This window comes from Leucopleurus acutus, assembly GCF_964270905.1.
Source record: "Leucopleurus acutus genome assembly, chromosome: 1".
NCBI lineage: Eukaryota > Metazoa > Chordata > Mammalia > Artiodactyla > Delphinidae > Leucopleurus > Leucopleurus acutus.
In genome coordinates, this window is record NC_139142.1 from 192,306,217 (window position 1) to 192,324,675 (window position 18,459).

An 18,459-nucleotide genomic window follows, 5' to 3' on the forward strand; every position below is an offset into this window, starting at 1 on the left:
AGTCATTAACTGGGGAGATTCAAAAGGTTGATTTTACTAGTTTGCTTTTCAGATTTGTGATCAACGTGTGTGTGTGTGTGTGTGTGTGTGTGTGTGTGTGTGTGTGTGTGTGTGTGTTGGGGAGAGGAAGAAGAGTCGAGAAAGTGTAGGGAAAGGAGTGCAGACTTTTTAAGTCCAGCTGAAGAGACTGAAGTTGATCGCGTGAAAAGTCAGCTGCCTCTTTGTGTCTGTTAATCAAGTTCTCAACAGTTGGTGCCGGAGTGTTTACTCAAGAACCTTCAGCATATACCCTGCCTTTCTCACTGTCCTTTTAAAATGGGATTTCACTGAAATTTGGGACGTTCCGCAGTCGGCTGTTTATTTCTCTGGATATCAGCCTATTGGGAAGGCTGATTCTGTGTCTGAGATTAAAGAGACGGGAGAAGCGGCTTCCAGCAAAGGCTCCTGCCGGCGATCCTGGGAAATGTTTTCCTTCCTAGGCTGCGGAGTCGCCGCAGTTGGTGGCAGGGGCCACGGGCCGTGCGGGTCCCGGGCAGGAGAGCGCATCACCTGTTGGGGCCTACGGGAGCGCGCGGCGCGGGGCTGGCCTGGGCGCAGCCCGCGTTCCTTGGGGGACCGGCCCGCGGGCGGGCGGACAGACGGACGGACGCGGGGACGCGCGCGCGGGGGGACGCGGGAGGCCCGGCGCTGGAATGCAGTTTTCCCCGGCGAGAGAGACTTTGTACCGGAGTGGAGAGTAGTTTGGGGTGGGGTTTCGCACCGTTCCCTCCTCCCCACCCCCGGGCCCCCTTCCAGGCGCTTTCTGGGAGCTTTTTCAGAACTGCGCTCTGAAGTTTAAAGACCAGCGAAGGGCCTGGGCCGTAGGCAGGGACAATGGAAGAAAATGAAAGCCAGAAATGTGAGCCGTGCCTTCCTTACTCAGCAGACAGCAGACAGATGCAGGGTAAGTAACAGGCTCATTCAAAGATGGAGTTACGGTTCCGCGTGTCCCTCGCCGCTGGAGGCTGCTTTTTAGAACTGCAGACCGGGCGCCTGGCACAGAAAAGGCGTATTTCTTGGGGGTGGTGCGTTTCCCAAACTGAGTGGAGAGCTGTGAGCTGGACTTTATCTCTGGAAGGATTTGCTTAAGCAGCAAAAGAAGTGGCGGGGTGATGTCACGTTTGTAGCCCCATAAGCCGTCAGTACGTGCTAGATCTCTAGGCAATGACAAACATATCGCTAAAAGCAGCTTTTCATACTCACTGCTCCAGCCGTGGGAGAGAGGAGCTCTTTCTGGAAAGCTCTCTCTGGGACGGCAACACTTCCATTCATTGGTTGGGGGATTCCATGAGGCAAAGGCACGTTGGATGCAAGTTTTGTCATATTTGAGAGTTAAATCGCAGAGTTTGGGCTGTTTTCTTTTCCAGATCGGAACAGCAGGGGAGCACTTGTCCAAGTGGGGGAGAGATGGAAAACTCGGTGAATTTTCTGTATGCTTTCATTCAAAAGTTGGGAGCTGTTAGATAATTTTCTCCGAGCAGTTTCCCTTTGTGTTTATAATAGACTTGTCTTTTCCGTAGGGAATTTCCAGAAGCCTATGTTGTTCCAAAGAAATTTTGCAGTGGGGTTGGGTTGCAGTGGAGAAAGGACTCCTTTGCTGTGCAGTGTCTGACGTGTGTGATTCCAGAGCCTACCCTGCAGTATCATACAGGCAGCATGTTCAGACACCGAACAATCGAGAGGCCCCCAGCCCCCAGCCTACCCCAGGTTCATCCGGGGGCCAGTTAGTAACGGTGTTTGCCGGGCTGCTGTGATGTGCGTGGGAGAAGCAACTGCACAGGGGGAAAGGTGTGTGTTTTTTAAAAAGGCAAAAGGGAAGTAACGAATGACTCATCCGCACCAAAGATGCAAAGCTAAGCCAGACAGAAGAAAATGCAATTAGAAGAGATAGACACACACACACTCCCACCCACCCACCAGTGAAATGCTGGAAACCTTAAGACCAGTAAATCCTGGAGAATCCCAGTCGCATAGCCATCAACTAGCCGGCTGTGTTTGTGCTTCCAAAACACCACGCTCTCCTCAGTGGGGCTCCCTCGCCTCCCTTTCTCTCCCCATTTTGATAGACAGGATCCTACAGCAGGAATTCAACCTCTGGGCTTCTGTTGAAATAAAAATACTCAGAATCTAGAGGGGCAACAAGAGTGGGAGCGATTTAAGAAACGACTTTCAAACAACCGTAGCAATTCGAAGATATGTCACAGGCTGGAGACCGTCAGACTGAGTGTGGTCACTTTCTTTCTTCATTCATTCAACGAATATTGAGCATCTGTTACTTGGGAGTTACTGTTTTAGCTGCTGGGCATCCAGCAATGACCAAAATAGACTAAAAACACTTGCCTTCATTGAATTTTTATTCTGAAGGCCAAGTTTGGGGGGAAGGGGAGTGGTGGAGCTAGACAATGAACAAATAAGGAAAAGAGATGGCATATTAGGTGGCAGGGTTACCAGATTTGGCAAAGAAAAATACAGAATGCTTAGTTAAATTTGAATTTCAGATAAACGGCAAATAATTTTTTAGTATAAGTATATCCCATGCAATATTCAGGACATACTTATGCTAAAAATTATTCGTTATTTATCTGAAATTCAAATTTAACTGGGCATCTTTTATTTTAGCTAGTAACTCTGTTAGGTGGAAATAAGGCCGTGGGGAAAAATAAGGCAGGGAAAGGGAGGATTGAGTGTGGGGAGGGGGCATGGGGTGAACCCATAGTAAGGTCATTAGAGAGAACGTCACTGCTGTGATATTTGAACAAACAATTCGTTATTTATCTGAAATTCAAATTTAACTGGGCATCTTTTATTTTAGCTAGTAACTCTGTTAGGTGCCAATAAGGCCGTGGGGAAAAATAAGGCAGGGAAAGGGAGGATTGAGTGTGGGGAGGGGGCAGGGGGTGAACCCGTAGTAAGGTCATTAGGGAGAACGTCACTGCTGTGATATTTGAACAAACATCCGAAAGAAGGAAGAGCATTTTCAAAGAACAGAGTGGGGAAAGGACGGGAAGAAAAGAGGTTAAGAGATAATTCTAGGCCATATCAGGTAGGGCCTGTGGGAGTGTAGTAAGGACTTGGGCATCTGTTTCAAGGGAGGTGGGAGCTGCTGGCAGGTCTGAGTGGTCTCATAAAGGGTGGATCCTGGGTGGTGTACTGAGAATCACCCCAGTGGGAGTGGGGTAGGGCAGGGAGCCCAGTTGGGAGGCTTCCACAGTAAACCAGGCCCTCGCTTGGGCCAGCGGGTAGGGTAGTAGAGTATTGAGGATGAAGCCAGATTTGCCAAGGTATTGGATATGGGGTTGTACGAGAGACAGAGGAGTCAGAGATGAGTTCAAAAATTTTGGTCTGCGCCTTTGGGGAGTTGCCATTTACCTGAATGGGAAAGTGTTTGAGAGGAGTAGCTGAGAGGGTGTTTAATGGCTTGGAAGTGGGTGGAGAGCAGAAAATCTTTTGGATATGGTGGGATCGAGAGGCTTATCAGGCATCCAAGTGGAGATGATGTTGATTGCGATTTGGATATTCATGGCTGGTGTGCCCTGGGGCGCATCTCTGGGACCTTTCCTTCTGCACATGGACCCAATCCTAGCCCATCTTTCACAATCCCGAGATGCCACACGCCCACTCCTATCCTTGCACACTCGATCGTATTTGGCATTGTAATGCCGGTGGCAGTGTGGTGTTCGGGGGCAGAGAACATACCTTCTTTGTCTTCACATCCCCAGCACCTAACTGAGCACCAGGCATGAGACAGCGATCAAGAAATTCGCGCTGAACAGAAGGCTAATTATATCACCCCAGGGCTTTGAGTTTATCAATCTACAATAGATAAGGATCCCTTGGGTGATCATGTAACTTGTTCAAACCGAGACAGTTTTGAGAGTGAAAGGGGGGAATGCTATAAATAATTTCGCTGGGACGACAGTTGTAACCCAGAACTGTTTGGCAAACTGGGCGCATATGGTCACCTCGAGAATAGCTCTTATAAATGAGGCTCCCAGGGCTAAATCGTCAGCTAGTGAGTAATAACAGTGTGAAAGGGTACTTGCAAGTGCACAGAGGTGCTTAGTAATTAGCGGTTGAATTTGAATCTAACCATATCACGCTTCTTTTGAAGGCCCTGGACTCCTCAGAGGGGTCCTGGGGGTTCCTGGGGATGCCTGTCCACCCACAGCGGCCCTGAGGCGACTGCTTTTGCCCTGGCCCCAAAGGTCTTGAAACCCCTGTGCAAGTGAAGTGCAGTCAGCCACCTGCTTACCTCTGCCACCCCTGATTCTCCCGTGTCTTAAGATACTAGTATTTACTGTGGTGGTAATCATTTCACAATATATAAGCGTAGCAATTCAATACATTGTACACCTCAAACTCAGACAAGGTTATATGTCAATTATATCTCAATGAAGCTGGAAAAAAGAATAGTATTGGCAGCCCCACAGAAGGCAAGCTTGGGGAGTCCCAGACATTTTGGTCTCTGCTCCGGTCTCCTCTAAAATTGCCCCATCGGTTTCTGTCTCTTATCCTGCTTTACTCTTCAGAGCACTTATCACAATGTGACATTTATATGCACATTATCTGTTCGTTGTCTGTCTCCCTAATTATAATGTGGATCCTCTTTGAGGGAAGGGAATTAAGTCTATCTAGATCGCCATTCCACTACACTTCCTAACTCCTTTCAGTGTTTGGAGCAGTCACTCAATAAATATTTGCAAAAAAATGAATCAATCAATTAATCAGCAAACCAACCTTTGAGACAAGAATGCTCTCCTGGGTAGGGGAGGGGCTGTTGCTATTTTGTCTAAAATCTCTTCCAGAAACCTCTTTTTTTAAATTTTGTAAGGTTTTTAGAGCAATGTACATAATGATCTGGTTTCAGCTGTAATTTCTGTGCCCATTTGTCTCTGGTGGTGATCTTTATGATATTAACAAGAGAGCTGGCAAACTGAGGGACCCTGTGGGCCCCCAACAGAATGTGTGATACACAGGAGTCGGATAACCTGACTAATGTCTGTGGCTTAGCACAATCAAGGTTCATTTTTTTGAACGCACTGGAATGTGGACATTCTTGGCCGAGTGGAACTGCTGGGTGGTTTACCTCCAGACCACCCCGGGGCCTAGGTTCCCTCTGTCTAGTTATGACGCCATTCCCCAGGCTCTGGGAGGCTTCTGCTGGAGCTTTTGCATTTAACTGGCCAAAGGGGAAAGGGAAAGGGCACGGAAGATTATTCAGCAGGTCAGGGGCCAGGACTACAGGTGGCCCACATCACTTCTGCCCACATGGCATTGCCCGGGATTAGAACAAGACCCCAGCTAGATGAAGGGGACTGGAAAATGCACTTTTCTTCTGTGTGCACAGGAGGATGTTAACGGTTTGAATACACGGACAGACAAAATGTGGCTGCTGCCATGGTAGATCCAGGTAGATTGTACAGGGAGTCAAAGCTGCAACTCCCCGCGATGTTCCGATGCAAGAGAGCATCCCGGCACAACTGAAACAGCGACACCTTAGAGACAGCTGACCAGCAGCCACTGGGAAGCAGTGGGGGACTCCTTCCCTAGGAGGCCGGGGCCTGCCTAATCTGACCCAGGAATACAATGTCAGAAAAGCCATCAGCCCTGTTCCTGGCTCTCGGGTAGCAGGCAGGCGTGGGATGCCTAAATGATGCCGGGTCCGGATCCCGTTCTGCAGGTCAGCCGACCCAGCCCAGGCAACCCGAGAGGGGGCCAAGAAGCCAGTCTCGGCAGCTCCCGCGGCCTCCCGCCTGCAGGATGACTTGCTGTGTGGGTGTCTACCTTTGGATGACCCATCTTCCATAATCCTCTGCCTCCCCGGCATACCTGGTACATACCTGCCCCTCCCCATGTCCCCACTTTCTACTTTTCCTTTCCAGAAGCCCCCATCCCAGCCAGGAGGCCCTTTGAAACTCAGAAGAGTCTCTCCCTGGCACTTCTGCTCTCTTGATCCCCACCCACTCCTGCTTGGGAAAGGTTGGAGGGGCCATTCTCCCCTGGAAGCTCCCAGCTGGAAACGAGCTGCCGGAGGGATGGCTCTGGGCTGGGGAGGGGTAGGGAGGGAAAACTGGAAGCCTTGTCTCCAGGCTCCAGCTTCATTATTTGTTTGACCCCGATTCCCAGAATAGCAAACAGCTCGACACACCCAGACTTAAATGTTAGCACCAAAGTGCCCTCCAGGCAAGGGTTAGCACTGTGTTTCTGTTTGCACGCCTGGGACAGCATGTCCATGTGGATGGTGAGGAATTGGTGGGACTTGAGATCTCTGACTCCGCGCTGTGGAATTGTGACTACGCGTCCTCTGCTGCTCCCCTTTGTTTGTTTCCTCCTCGGCTGAAAGATCCCATTCTCCCCAGATGACCGGAATGGGAGCGCAGTCTCCTCTCCCTCGGGCATGGGAGTCGGTGGCTTCCAAGAACTGAGTCTCATGGTGGGAGAGGCTCCAGTGACCGGGAGGCTTCGTGTGGGAACAGCGTTGGGTTGTTATGGGTGCCGTGAAAGTGGAGCAGGGGCCTGGTGGGGACCCGTGAGCAGATGGGGCCCAGAGCTGAGTGAGGGGCAGGCAGGTGAGGCCGGGGAGGGAGTGGGCGCCCAGGGCAGTTAGGTGTCTGCCAGGGGCAGTGCACTGGTGCCGTTCGCTGCTGCCCTCCACCTCGCCTTAAACCTCCGTAAGCACCTGGAGATATTTTAGAAGAATCCACACGACAGAAAAAATGGAGAAGTAACCTAAGATTGACGTGACCTTCTTAGTGGGCAGTGTTAGGAAGGGTGGGGCTCGGAGGGTCGCAGAGTTGGGGGCTGCTCAAAAGTGGATGTTGACAGATGGACTCTGAACTCCCAGCTCTGCCCCTCCCTGCTCCTTTCCCAATTTATCTCAAAGAACGTTCAAAACTCTTTTCAGTCTCCGAGGGATTGCTGTTCTGGCGGTTTCGACCCCTTCTGAGGATCCTGAGAGGAAACAGAATGGTTCTTGTGAGTCTGTGTGGCAAAGCGAGGCCGGTTGGAACTTTCTGCCCTTTTTGGTAGTTGAAGAACAGGAGTGTTTATCCTTATGGGTGTATGCGGATACTTGTGTTATGTCCAGGTGAAGAAATCACCTTCCCAGCGATTCCATCCTGCTAATTAATCTAGCCGTCCTGGATGACTTTTCAAATATATTATTTTCATGATGTCAGAAGTAATCAAGGGCATTTCCTGGCGGTCCAGTGGTTAGGACTCCGTGCTTCCAATGCAGGGGGCGCAGGTTCAATCCCTGGTTGGGGAACTAAGATCCCACAAGCCGTGCGGTAGGGTCAAAAAAAAAAGAAAAGAAAAAAAAAGTAATCGTAAAAATCCATTTGGAAGTCAGCTGTGTTATATCACATATATAACAATTTTGGCTAATACAAAACTCACATGCACACACTCACTCAAAAAGATAAGGCTGAACCTCTTCAGATTGCCCACATATTTACCAACCTGAGATATGGCATTTTCTGCACCTGGCTTTATCCCGTAGATCCTATTACCTCTGTGTCTTTAGAGAAGAAACCACAAATAAGGTAGCCATCGCGTGAGCCCATATAATGAGAAGGTAAACTAAGTGAATGGAATTATAGTTACTCTCCCAATATCTTTTTTTTTTTCCAACCCAAAGGTCTTTATTGGATGCTTACTAATGATTAGCACAGGCTGGGTGCTAAGGGAAATTCCAAAGAAACACGTGCATGAAAGCTCATAATAAACAGTCGCGTTCTCTTCTCACAATTTTCTTATTGATCCTGCAGTATCAACAGCACAGGTAATGTTATCGCACTCTCCATTTTGTAGGTAGGAAATCAAGACAGACAGACACCAGATGGCTTGGCTAAAACCACATGTAGAGTTGGCAGTGGAGCAGGGCCTAGTACTCAGGGCTTCTGTGTGATTCCTACCGCCATCCCCTTCCCTGTTGAAAAAATACTTCACTCAATAATTGCATAACATGAGGTGCTCCCATGTTCAAGGTGATTTTCAGTGGAAGACTCTTCTTCTCATCATTTGAAGAAAAAGGGAACCATTTCCACGCATTCTTCCAGATTTCAGTTCCATTATTTCAGGAGTGATTTGAGCCTCCCTGGTTTCATACTGAGTCCCAGAGCCTTTTTATTTATTTGTTTTTTTCAATGTCTTTTAATCCAATAGTTCTGTCTTCTCCCCCTTCTAAACGTACTGCTGAAGCTAATGAAAAGGAGAATGAACTAATTGGGCTATTTTTTTTCCCTTCCCTTTCCTCATCAGTATCTGATGGAGATGCTGTAATTAGCCACGTAATGAGAAGTGAAGGGTAAACGAGAAGAATTATTCCCAGAACACACATCTAGGGGTGAAAAACTGGAGCAGGACAAAGAGCCAGAGATTACAGTATTTTCTGTGCCTAAGCAAGGCTGTTGTACCTACAGTTCTAGGCACGAGCATTTCTAGGTAAAGAAGAGGGAAACTGTATTGGTGTCATTGCCTCTGGAGGAGCTAGTTTACGTGTAAACTCTGGACACGTGTTGGTTTATATCACTGGTGTCAAGATTTAGTTCTCTGAGACTCTATCCTAAAACTCTTAAATATTGGGTGTATTTTCTGTACTTAATTTTTTAAGGTAGTTAGCAAATACACTCTTAAATTGGAAACTTATTTTTTTAAAATAATTTAGAGTATATTTATAATAAAAAATTTTAAAAAATTAAAAAAATGGGACTTCCTTGGCAGTCCAGTGGTTAAGACCCCGTGCTTCAAAGGCAGGGGGCGCGAGTTCAGTCCCTGGTCGGGGACCTGGGATCCCACATGCTGCGTGGCGCAGCACAGCCAAAAAATAATTAAAAAATTAACAAATAGAGAGTATTTAAAAGATTTAAATTTGCATATCTAATACCAGTTCAACCATGCTTATTTTATTAATGAAGACAGTGAGGCTGAGAGAGGTCCCATCATTTGTCCTGAGTCTAGGATTAAAGGCAGGACTCCTGAGACCCAGCCCTGTGCTTTTCCAGGGAATGCAGTGGACGAGGATACCTTACTCTGCCTGCGTCTGTGTTACTGTATATGAGCTGCTCTCCATGAAGAGAACTTGCAAGCTTCTCAAGTACTTCAGAATGCTTATTACTTTCTCTTCCTATTCTGTTTTTTGTTCTGTTTTGTTTTGGTGTTTTTTTTTAAGAAGTAACTCCTGGGACTTCCCTGGTGGCGCAGGGGTTAAGAATCCGCCTGCCATTGTAGGGAACATGGGTTCGAGCCCTGGTCCAGGAAGATCCCACATGCCGTGGAGCAACTAGGCCTGTGCGCCACAACTACTGAGCCTGTGCGCCACAGCTACTGAGCCTGTGTGCCACAACTACTGAAGCCCACATGCCTAGAGCCTGTGCTCCGCAACAGGAGAAGCCACCGCAATGAAAAGCCTGTGCACTGCAACGAAGAGTAGCCCCCACTCGCCGCAACTACAGAAAGCCCGCACACAGCAACAAAGACCCAACACAGCCAAAAATAAATAAATAAAAAATAAATAAATTCATTTAAAAAAAAAGGAAGTAACTCCTCTTTCTCAGTTAACTGGAATATTCAAACCTGACACTCCATTTGCCATCCATTGAGAATGAGCGGAGATTCGCTATGCATGGTCATTGCCAGCCTCAGTTGCTCAGTTCTAAGTAGGAATCACTTGTTCCCACCTGGCCAGCTCAGAGGCCAGGTGTCTGGGTCAGGACCTTCAAAATGCACCATCTCTCTTCCCTTTTCATTGAGTATTTCAGATAAAGTCTGTTTCAAGTAAAACGTGTCTAAGCCTTTACATCCCCTCGATTATTACCTGTAATAATATTCTTCAGCTTGCTTGGTTTGTGATAACAGGGAGAAATTGAATTTTCAAGTGGTTCACGTGTCCGTGATTATAACGGCTATTTTTGGTCTTGGAGATAAAACAGATGTTTCAGAAACCACCTTCAGATTATAAAAATATACAAAATCCTGTTACCAGGATGAAACTGTGTTTAAAAATAAAGAAATAATCAGAATCACGGAAGTTAACTTTTCTGTAATTACAGATGAAGGTGAAGGGTAACCCAAATTGCCTGCAAACTAGTCCGACCAGGGGTTCTCGTTTTGAATAACCTCAGGGAAAGAGTCAGAAATTGTAGAGTTTTTGCTGCAACATCTTGATTTCTAAAGTGCAGTTTTGCATATTTCTTTCGATTGTTGATTTGCTCCCCTTCTTGCCACACACAAACACACACACACACACACGCACAGATGTGCTAAGTTGCATTCATGTTTTAACAGCTGCTCCAAATGCTCTTGGTGCTCTGTAGATGAGATTTCTAGTGTGAAATCATTAATTGTGAGCTGTATCTTTTTTGTTTTTCAGAGCAAGGAAAGAGCAATTTGCAGGTAGCATCCTTAGAAGATGCAGAATGTCGCAGAACCAAGGAACGCCTTTCTAATGGAAACAGTCGCGTTTCAGCTTCCAAATCTTCCCGAAACATCCCAAGGAGACACACTCTAGGTGGACCTCGAAGTTCCAAAGAAATACTGGGAATGCAAACATCAGAGATGGATCGTAAGAGAGAAGCTTTCCTAGAACATCTAAAGCAGAAATACCCCCATCATGCCACAGCCATCATGGGCCACCAAGAGAGGCTGAGAGACCAGGTACAGATATATGCTGCCGTTTCACTCTGCGGAGCTCATTCTTTTTTTTTTTTTGTTTCTTCCTCTTCTTACACTTTGATTGAGATATAATTGGTCTGTGGCACTGTACATTTAAAGTATACAGCATAATGATTTGACTTACATTCATCACAAAATGATTATCACAGAAAATTGAGTGAACATCTATCATCTCATTTAGATACAAAATGAAAGAAATAGAAAAACAATTTTCTTCCTTGTGATGAGAACTCTTAGGATTACTCTCTAAACAGCTTTCATATATAACCTACGACAGTATTATTACATTTATCATGTTTACTTTACATCCCGAGTACTTATTTATTTTATGACTGGAAGTGTGTACCTTTTGACCACCTTCATCCGATTCCCCCTCCCCGTGCAAAGCTCATTCTTTAATGAACATGAGGGAAAGTAAAGACCTTCAGTTTAAAGGGGAAACAAATAGTTGAGTGGGTTGCGCCCACTGTTGCGTTGTCCCAGATCTCTTTGGGGGGTTATGGGAAGGAGGCAGATTGGTTTGACCTGACGGCTTAGCCCTTTTTATCAGAGAACCGGAGGTGAGAGAAGAGAGACCCGGAGAATATGCAGTTCCCCTAAAAGAGCATCCCACCTTCAACCACAAATACATGTAAAGTGCAGGCAGTGCACGGGTATCACTTGACTGAGTAAAGCACGGGACCAACTAACGTGTACCCCGATAGCACTGAGTGCTGGGCACAGTGAATGAATGAATACACGCATACGTACGTACATAGATTTTTCAGGCTAAAACAGAGCATGCAAAGGGGTAGACTTGTGATGAACCCCTTTTCCTTAAAAAGCTGACATTAGGGGTTTGTTTTCTGCTCTTTTCTCTCTGCTAATCGGAGGTGTTTTCCTTTTGCGCGCTTGCCTTTCTGCTGTCATCAGCTACCTGTTTTCTCAGGTTATCTTGACAACCATACAGATACCACCCGACTGTGACTCGGGATGCTTTTGTTTCTTGGCTGTGTGTATAGTTACTTGTTAGCAGACAGCGTGGGTTTGGGGTTACAGGAGATGGGGGGGCCACCCTCTGTACCCCTCACAGATAGGCGTCTCCATCTGCGGATGGAGACCATGGTAACGGAAGCAGAGCACACTTAGCCATAAGACTGGTCGGGACAAGGGCAGGCTGTTATTGATTTCGACACTAATCGAAATTAGTAGAGAGACAGGTAGAGAGACAAGCTCTGTGTTTTAAGTCTGCTCTCTTGCCAGTTAGTTACAAAAGCGATGTCTAACTCGCCTTTTGATCGTCCGTGGAAACGGAGATTGGCACCAGCCTGAGTAATTTAAATCTATACTTTATCCTCAATCTCCTGTGCCCCTTTAAATGGAAGCTTCTCTTCTATGAAATTTTCATCAGAGTGCCTAAAAATGTGAAATATGCCTCATGAACTGTATGTTGAAAAGTTCACATTCCCAAGAGGCAGTAGGCCCAGAAGAAGAGAAACAAAAGAAGAATCCGGGTTGATGTAGTAGAGATGAGCAGATTAATTCTTCAGTAAATAAGAAAAGGATGGCCATCTTCACTTCAAGCATATATAGAAAATACCCCTATTTTCTTTTATTTCTATTTATTTATTTTTTAAATTTATCTCCCCATCCCAGTTTGACTGAGATATAGTTGACATATAACAAAAATACCTCTATTTTCTGTTGATAGTTGGACACTCTCCATTTAATTGATGGAGTTTATGCCTCTCTCTGTGTCATAATATATGAGGCATCATACTTTATCCAGTGCTCTTCGGATTGAGGAAACTCGGGACAGTTACGATTATACAATTTGGTAAAGAAAAGTTGGAATTTGAATCCAGTTAAGTCTAAATCCTTGTTTATTCCACTGTTCTATTAGTTGAAAATCATTGCGTATAGAGTAGATAGTATGGTCTGTGTATGAGGTATAAGGGACATGGTGTGTGTGTGTGTGTGTGTGTGTGTGTGTGTGTGTGTGTGTGTTTGTGTGAGAGAGAGAGAGAGAGAGAGAGAGACAAAGATAGAGAGAGAAAGAGGCTATAGGGACAGCGATCTGGGTGAAGGAGGCTAGAGAGTTGATTTGTGTTGAGTGAGGAAGGCAAATGTATGTTTTTGAAGTTAAAATGTATTATTTTGCAGAGAAATATAGAAATTAGTCTGTCAAAAGTGGTAAATTTTCCATTTAAAAATTTTTTCAATTGCTGTAACTGTTATTATTTGTGATGTCATGATTGTTGCTACTACCATGATGATGATGGCTTTGGATAAAGTTATTATATGGGGAGCCTAAAAATAACCAGAAGGTTGTAAAGGGCGATGGTGTCAAAAGACAGAGAGTAATGAATGTGGCTGAGTGGCCTCAAGCTCCAATCTCCTGTCACTTGCATCTCCGCCATAATGTAGTCTGGTCACGGCTGGTCAGCTGCCCCTTCCTTGGGTAATTTGAGATGAATTCTTGTGTATTCCAAGCTGACTATCCAAAAGGGGAAAGGTTGTGATGCGTGGATCTGTGTGTACGTTGTTCCTTCTGCTGCTGTGTTGCAAAGGAACCTTAATCAGCACTGTAAACATTAGAGATAAGCTTAGGTGACGACTTAGGAAATTCCTATAGACAGCACTTCACCTTCTGTCCTTTTCATTCTTTTTCTCCTACTGCCCATTTCCTCTTTCCTGTCCTCTTCTCTGCAACACGCTTTGCTCCTCCCTGACCTTCTGACAATGGATGACTCCAGGCTTCCTTTACAGGAAGATCACGTGACCGGCCGTAAGGAGGAATGCGCATATCACAAGTCTGATGCACTTTCCAGATAGGGAGTTTCTAAACACCACAGACTCTTCTGGTGGCTGTTTTCTTGGTTGCTTCCCAGAAAAGTGGCCTTAGTGAGAAGAGTGCCAGTGAGAGAAGTCAAGGATAACGTGATGAAAATGCTGTATCCAGTACTATACATGAAATATCTTGGTGCTGAGGGAATCCAGGTTCTAATTCCTTGGTATCAAACATCAGGAGAATCAGAGCACGCCTTATGTTTTGAAATATGAATTCAAACACTTGGAAGATTCCTGGTTGAAAACTTATACTGGAGACTTGGAAAATAAGTCAGTCAAGAATTTTCTTCTGTCTAAATTATTGAAAAGCACAAAGGTTTCCTTTACTCTCTTCTACTATCTTTAAAAAATGCAGGTGACAGTATTGCGGAATAGGGCTTATCTGCATAATAGTAGACGGGATCTTTATTGACTCCCCAGCAGACTCCTGTGAGGCAGGCAGGCTGTGAAGCTGCATCATCTGGCAGCGGAAAGCCTTGGCTCTGGGGTCAGGCAGGACTGGGTTGGAATCCAGTCTCCACCATATGCTCGTTGCATGATTTGGAGCTAATGACTTAATCTTTCTGTTTCAGTTACCTCATTTGTCAAGGGAAGATAATACCTGTATCACAGAGTATTGAGAAAGAAGATGATGGATTCTCTTCCTGTTTCAGTGGCAGCTCTTAGCATGACAGTATTATGATTTGTGATGTCCAAAAGAGGAGCCTCGGAGGCTCTTATTTTCAAATTAGTGTTTAAAGTCATTTCACTTTTTCATCAACACATATTTGGGTACCTGAAGGAGTTAATTTTTCCCATTGTCAGAGCACAATTTTGTTATATTTCTGAAATTCGCTTGTATTTTTCCTTCATTAAAAGCTTCCAGTTTGGATTTCTTTCCCTTATTCATCCCATATATATTTATTTGGCACCTACCATGGAAAAGGCATCGTGAGAAATACAGACAAAGAGACATGGCCCCTGCCTTCAAGTCAGTAAAAGAAATGAAGCATTCACATGCAGAGACTAATCTTTCCAGATCCAGCCTAAATGTCACACCTGCTGAGCTGGTCATAGCATCTTGCAGTACCTGTATCGTAGCATCTAATCATGCCTTTATTGTGCTTTTACTTATGTTTCTTCTCTCATCTAAAATATGCTTTTGGAGCAAGAACTTTGTCAGAATCACCTTTGTAAAGTCAGCATTTATGGGAGCACACAACCGAAATTAGGCATGATTAATTTTTGTTGAATGAATAAATGAATGAGTGAATATTTCTAATACAATTAGAATGTGACAGGTACCATTTGTTTGGTCCAGATAGCGGTGAGGAATCCAGGGGTAAAGAGATTGATGACAGTTTGGTCAGTCAGAAGGGACTGAGGCTAAGAAGCTAAGGAAGGCTAAACAATTTCCCTCAAGTCAAGAAGCCAGCAGGTCAGCCAGGGTCTGAATTTCCCAAGTCTGTGGTCTCTCCGTTTGTTTTTGACCTTGGTGTTTGCTTCCTCTGCCTTTCATTTTTGTAAAGTTTTGATAACAAATTATGTAGCTCACAGTGGGTCAGGCAATAGAGACATTCATTCCATTGCCATTTCTTTAAAAAGAGAAATCTTATTCAATTCCCGAGCATATGAGATAACCATAGAAAATAGATTCCAGTATATATTTTGCCTTGACAGAAAGTTACTTTTTTGAAATAGCTCTGAGTTCAGAAAGGTCTGTAGTTCAGCCATCTCTCTCAGTCATCGTCACTGTGTCACTCTACAGTTTGGAAGTGCTCTTCTTTCATGTCTTTTCTAGTGAAGAAACAGATGTCCAACTGGCCTCTCTCCTACAGAAGCCAGCTGTCCACTCCTAGTCTCAATAATTTTTCAGTCCTTATTCAGTCCTTATTCCTAGTTACACACAGAATTTCTATTTAACTAACTAGGTATATAGTATTCTACAGAGTATTAGTTTATGTGTATTCTTGTATCTAATGTGGTCAAATCTTTGGAGGAAAGAGGAACACAGTCGGACCTCCGTATCTGCGGGTTTCACATCCTTGGATTCAACCAACCACAGATAGAAAATATTGGGAAAGAAAAATTCCAGAAAGTTCCAAAAAGCAAAACTTGAATTTGCTGAGCTCTGGCAACTACTTCTATAGCCTTTGCATTATACTTACAACTATTTATATAGCATTCTATTGTATTAGGTATTATGTGGCCTAGATGATTTATAGTACATGGGAGGATGTACATAGGATATATGCTAATACTATGCCATTTTGTGTAAGGGACTTGAGCATCTTTGGATTTTGGTATCCGAAGGGGGTACTGGATCCAATCCCCCATGGCTCCCAGGGACCACTGTACATTTTAACTTAAAAGTCTAATGTGTTCTTCCATTTAGTACAAAGAGTGAGAGAGCTATAAAGGTTATTTTCCTTTAACGTGAACATTGTGGAGGGTTAAAATAAGGAGATAAGCACGTGAACAATGACAGTATCTGAAATGGGGTCCATAAGTCCAGGAGGCATTTTGTCCGACCTGTTGCTGTCTCTGAGTGCCCCTCAGGTCTCCCTAGTGTCTCTCTTGTGTGTCCATGTGGAAGTGACACTAGAGCTGTTTTCTCAGTGCCTGGTGAGTTGGGCACCACTTCCGCTGTCTACTGTATGTAGTCCAGCATATCGGGAGCCTGCATGTAATTATGCTGCCAACTGTGGAAGTGAAGATAAGGAAGATATCTATCAGTCTGTTTAGTCAGAACCATCTCAAGTTCTAGTTCATGCTAGTCTTTTAAACAGCCTCTAAAGAACTTTATCCATTAGTGAAGAGCTGTACTATGGAACTTGGAACTAGAGTTTCAAGTTCAAGCTCAACATTATCCCTTCCTCCACTATGGAAGACAGTATGGAGTTTCCTTAAAAAACTGAAAATAGAGCTACCATATGATCTAGCAATCCCACTCCTGGGCATACATAGGACAAGACAAAAACTCTAATTTGAAAAGATAAATGCACCCTAATGTTCCTAGCAGCACTATTTACAATAGCTAAGGCATGGAAACAACCAGAGTGGCCATCAATAGTCAGTTGGTTTAAGATGTGGTATATATATGCAATGGAATATTACTCAGCCATAAAGAAGAATGAAATAATGCCATCTGCAGCAATATGGATGGACCTAGAGATTATCATACTAAGTGAAGTAAGTCAGAGAGAGAAAGGCAAATATCATGTGATATCACTTATATGTGGAATCTAAAAAATAATACAAATGAATCTATATACAAAACAGAAACAGACTTACAGACATAGAAAACAAACTTTTGTTTACCAAAGGAGAAAGGGAGGAGAGGAGGGATAAGTTAGGAGTATGGGATTAACAGATACAAGCTACTGTATGTAAAATAGATAAGCAACAAGGATTTACTGTATAGCACAGGGAACTATATTCAATATCTTGTAATAACCTATAATGGAAAATAATCTGAAAAAACATATATATATAACTGAATCACTTTGCTGTACACCAGATACTAACACAATATTGTAAATCAACTCTACATCAGTTAAAAAATAAACATCCATTCCTTTGACTGACATCTCCTTTTCAGATGGTATATAACTGATTTTGTCAAGAATCATGAAAATCACACAGTTAAAGACAGAAGACAAGAGAAGTCTTAACTGCATTTGAATCAGAAGAGCAGGTATTAAGAAATGAGCACTGTTGGGGCTTCCCTGGTGGCGCAGTGGTTTAGAGTTCGCCTGCCGATGCAGGGGACACGGGTTCGTGCCCCGGTCCGGGAGGATCTCACATGCCACAGAGCGTCTAGGCCCGTGAGCCATGGCGGCTGAGCCTGCGCGTCCAGAGCCTGTGCTCCACAACGGGAGAGGCCACAGCAGTGAGAGGCCCGTGTACCGCAGGAAAAAAAAAAAAAAAAAAGAAGTGAGCACCATTTCCAGGTGGTAGAATGAAGGCATTCTTACTCCTGTTCCTTAGTAACTCACTGAGAACAATCAAGAGTATCAACAATGGAAAGAAAGAGGGGGTAAAAAACCCCCCAAAAAACCTCCGTCTTGCAAAAAACAAGGAAATTATAAGGATCTATGGAATGTTTCTGTGAAGTATACACAGAATGTAGAAAGTAAAATAGTTTTTAAAAAGGAAAGTGTTCTACCAACAATTTATATGATCTTGACCTTACCTTCAGTAGAGGAAGCTTTCTGGATGAAAAGCCAAGTTCATAGATGAGAGGAGGCAGTGTTACCAGATCAAAATACTGCCAGTCGCAGAGAGCCTGTGATTTCAAGGGCTGTGCTGTGTGCCTCCCAGACGAAGAATGAGGGTAACACGATTTTAGGGCAAAGCAAGTGACATATTATTGTGGGGAAGGCGTTTGATGTCACAAATCACAGACGATGGTGCAGGTTACCTCTGCTGACTTCTCTCCCTTGCATGCTAGCTTTCAGTAGCTGGCTGGCCCCATTCAAATGGGAGTTATAAAGAGAAAGGAGCCAAGAGGAGAGGTATACCTTACAACTGACGTGTTAATCAGGATGGTCTTGATTATGCTGCATAACAAGTAAACCCTGTAGGTTTTTTGTGGTATGACACAAGGACGTTTTATTTCTCACGCACACAAAGTCAGTTATTTGCACACCTCTCCAGAGAAGCTGTCCTTGCAGTGACTTTGTGATTCAGGCTATATCCATGGTGTGGTGATGCCATCTTAACACATGGATTCCAAGTCACTGTGACAGGGAAAGAGAGAGCCAATGGTTCCGCACAGACTCTTAGATATGTTGGCCCAGAAGTGGCATCTGTCACTTCCCTTCACCACAGCATCTTGGTTCTGGCACCTCCAGGGGTATTTGGTTTATGCCGATTTGGGCTGTGGAGTTTAGTTTAAGAAAGAAATCCTCCCCCACCCCCATTTCCTTATATTAG

General features: G+C 44.6%; 1 protein-coding gene across 12 annotated transcripts in view; it reads left to right on the plus strand.

The window, feature by feature from the left end:
- KIAA1217 overlaps nt 1-18,459 on the plus strand; it is a 497,456-nt gene that overhangs the window by 169,702 nt on the left and 309,295 nt on the right. For 11 of the 12 annotated variants that reach the window (XM_082847326.1, XM_082847327.1, XM_082847328.1 and 8 more), the window contains exons 1-2: nt 723-943; nt 10,412-10,695. In XM_082847326.1, the coding sequence (XP_082703452.1) occupies nt 874-943; nt 10,412-10,695 (354 nt within the window). In that variant the 5' untranslated portion in view covers nt 723-873. Of the gene's footprint in view, nt 1-722; nt 944-10,411; nt 10,696-18,459 lie in introns of those variants that run through there. The other variant, XM_082847332.1, reaches the window with a different exon arrangement.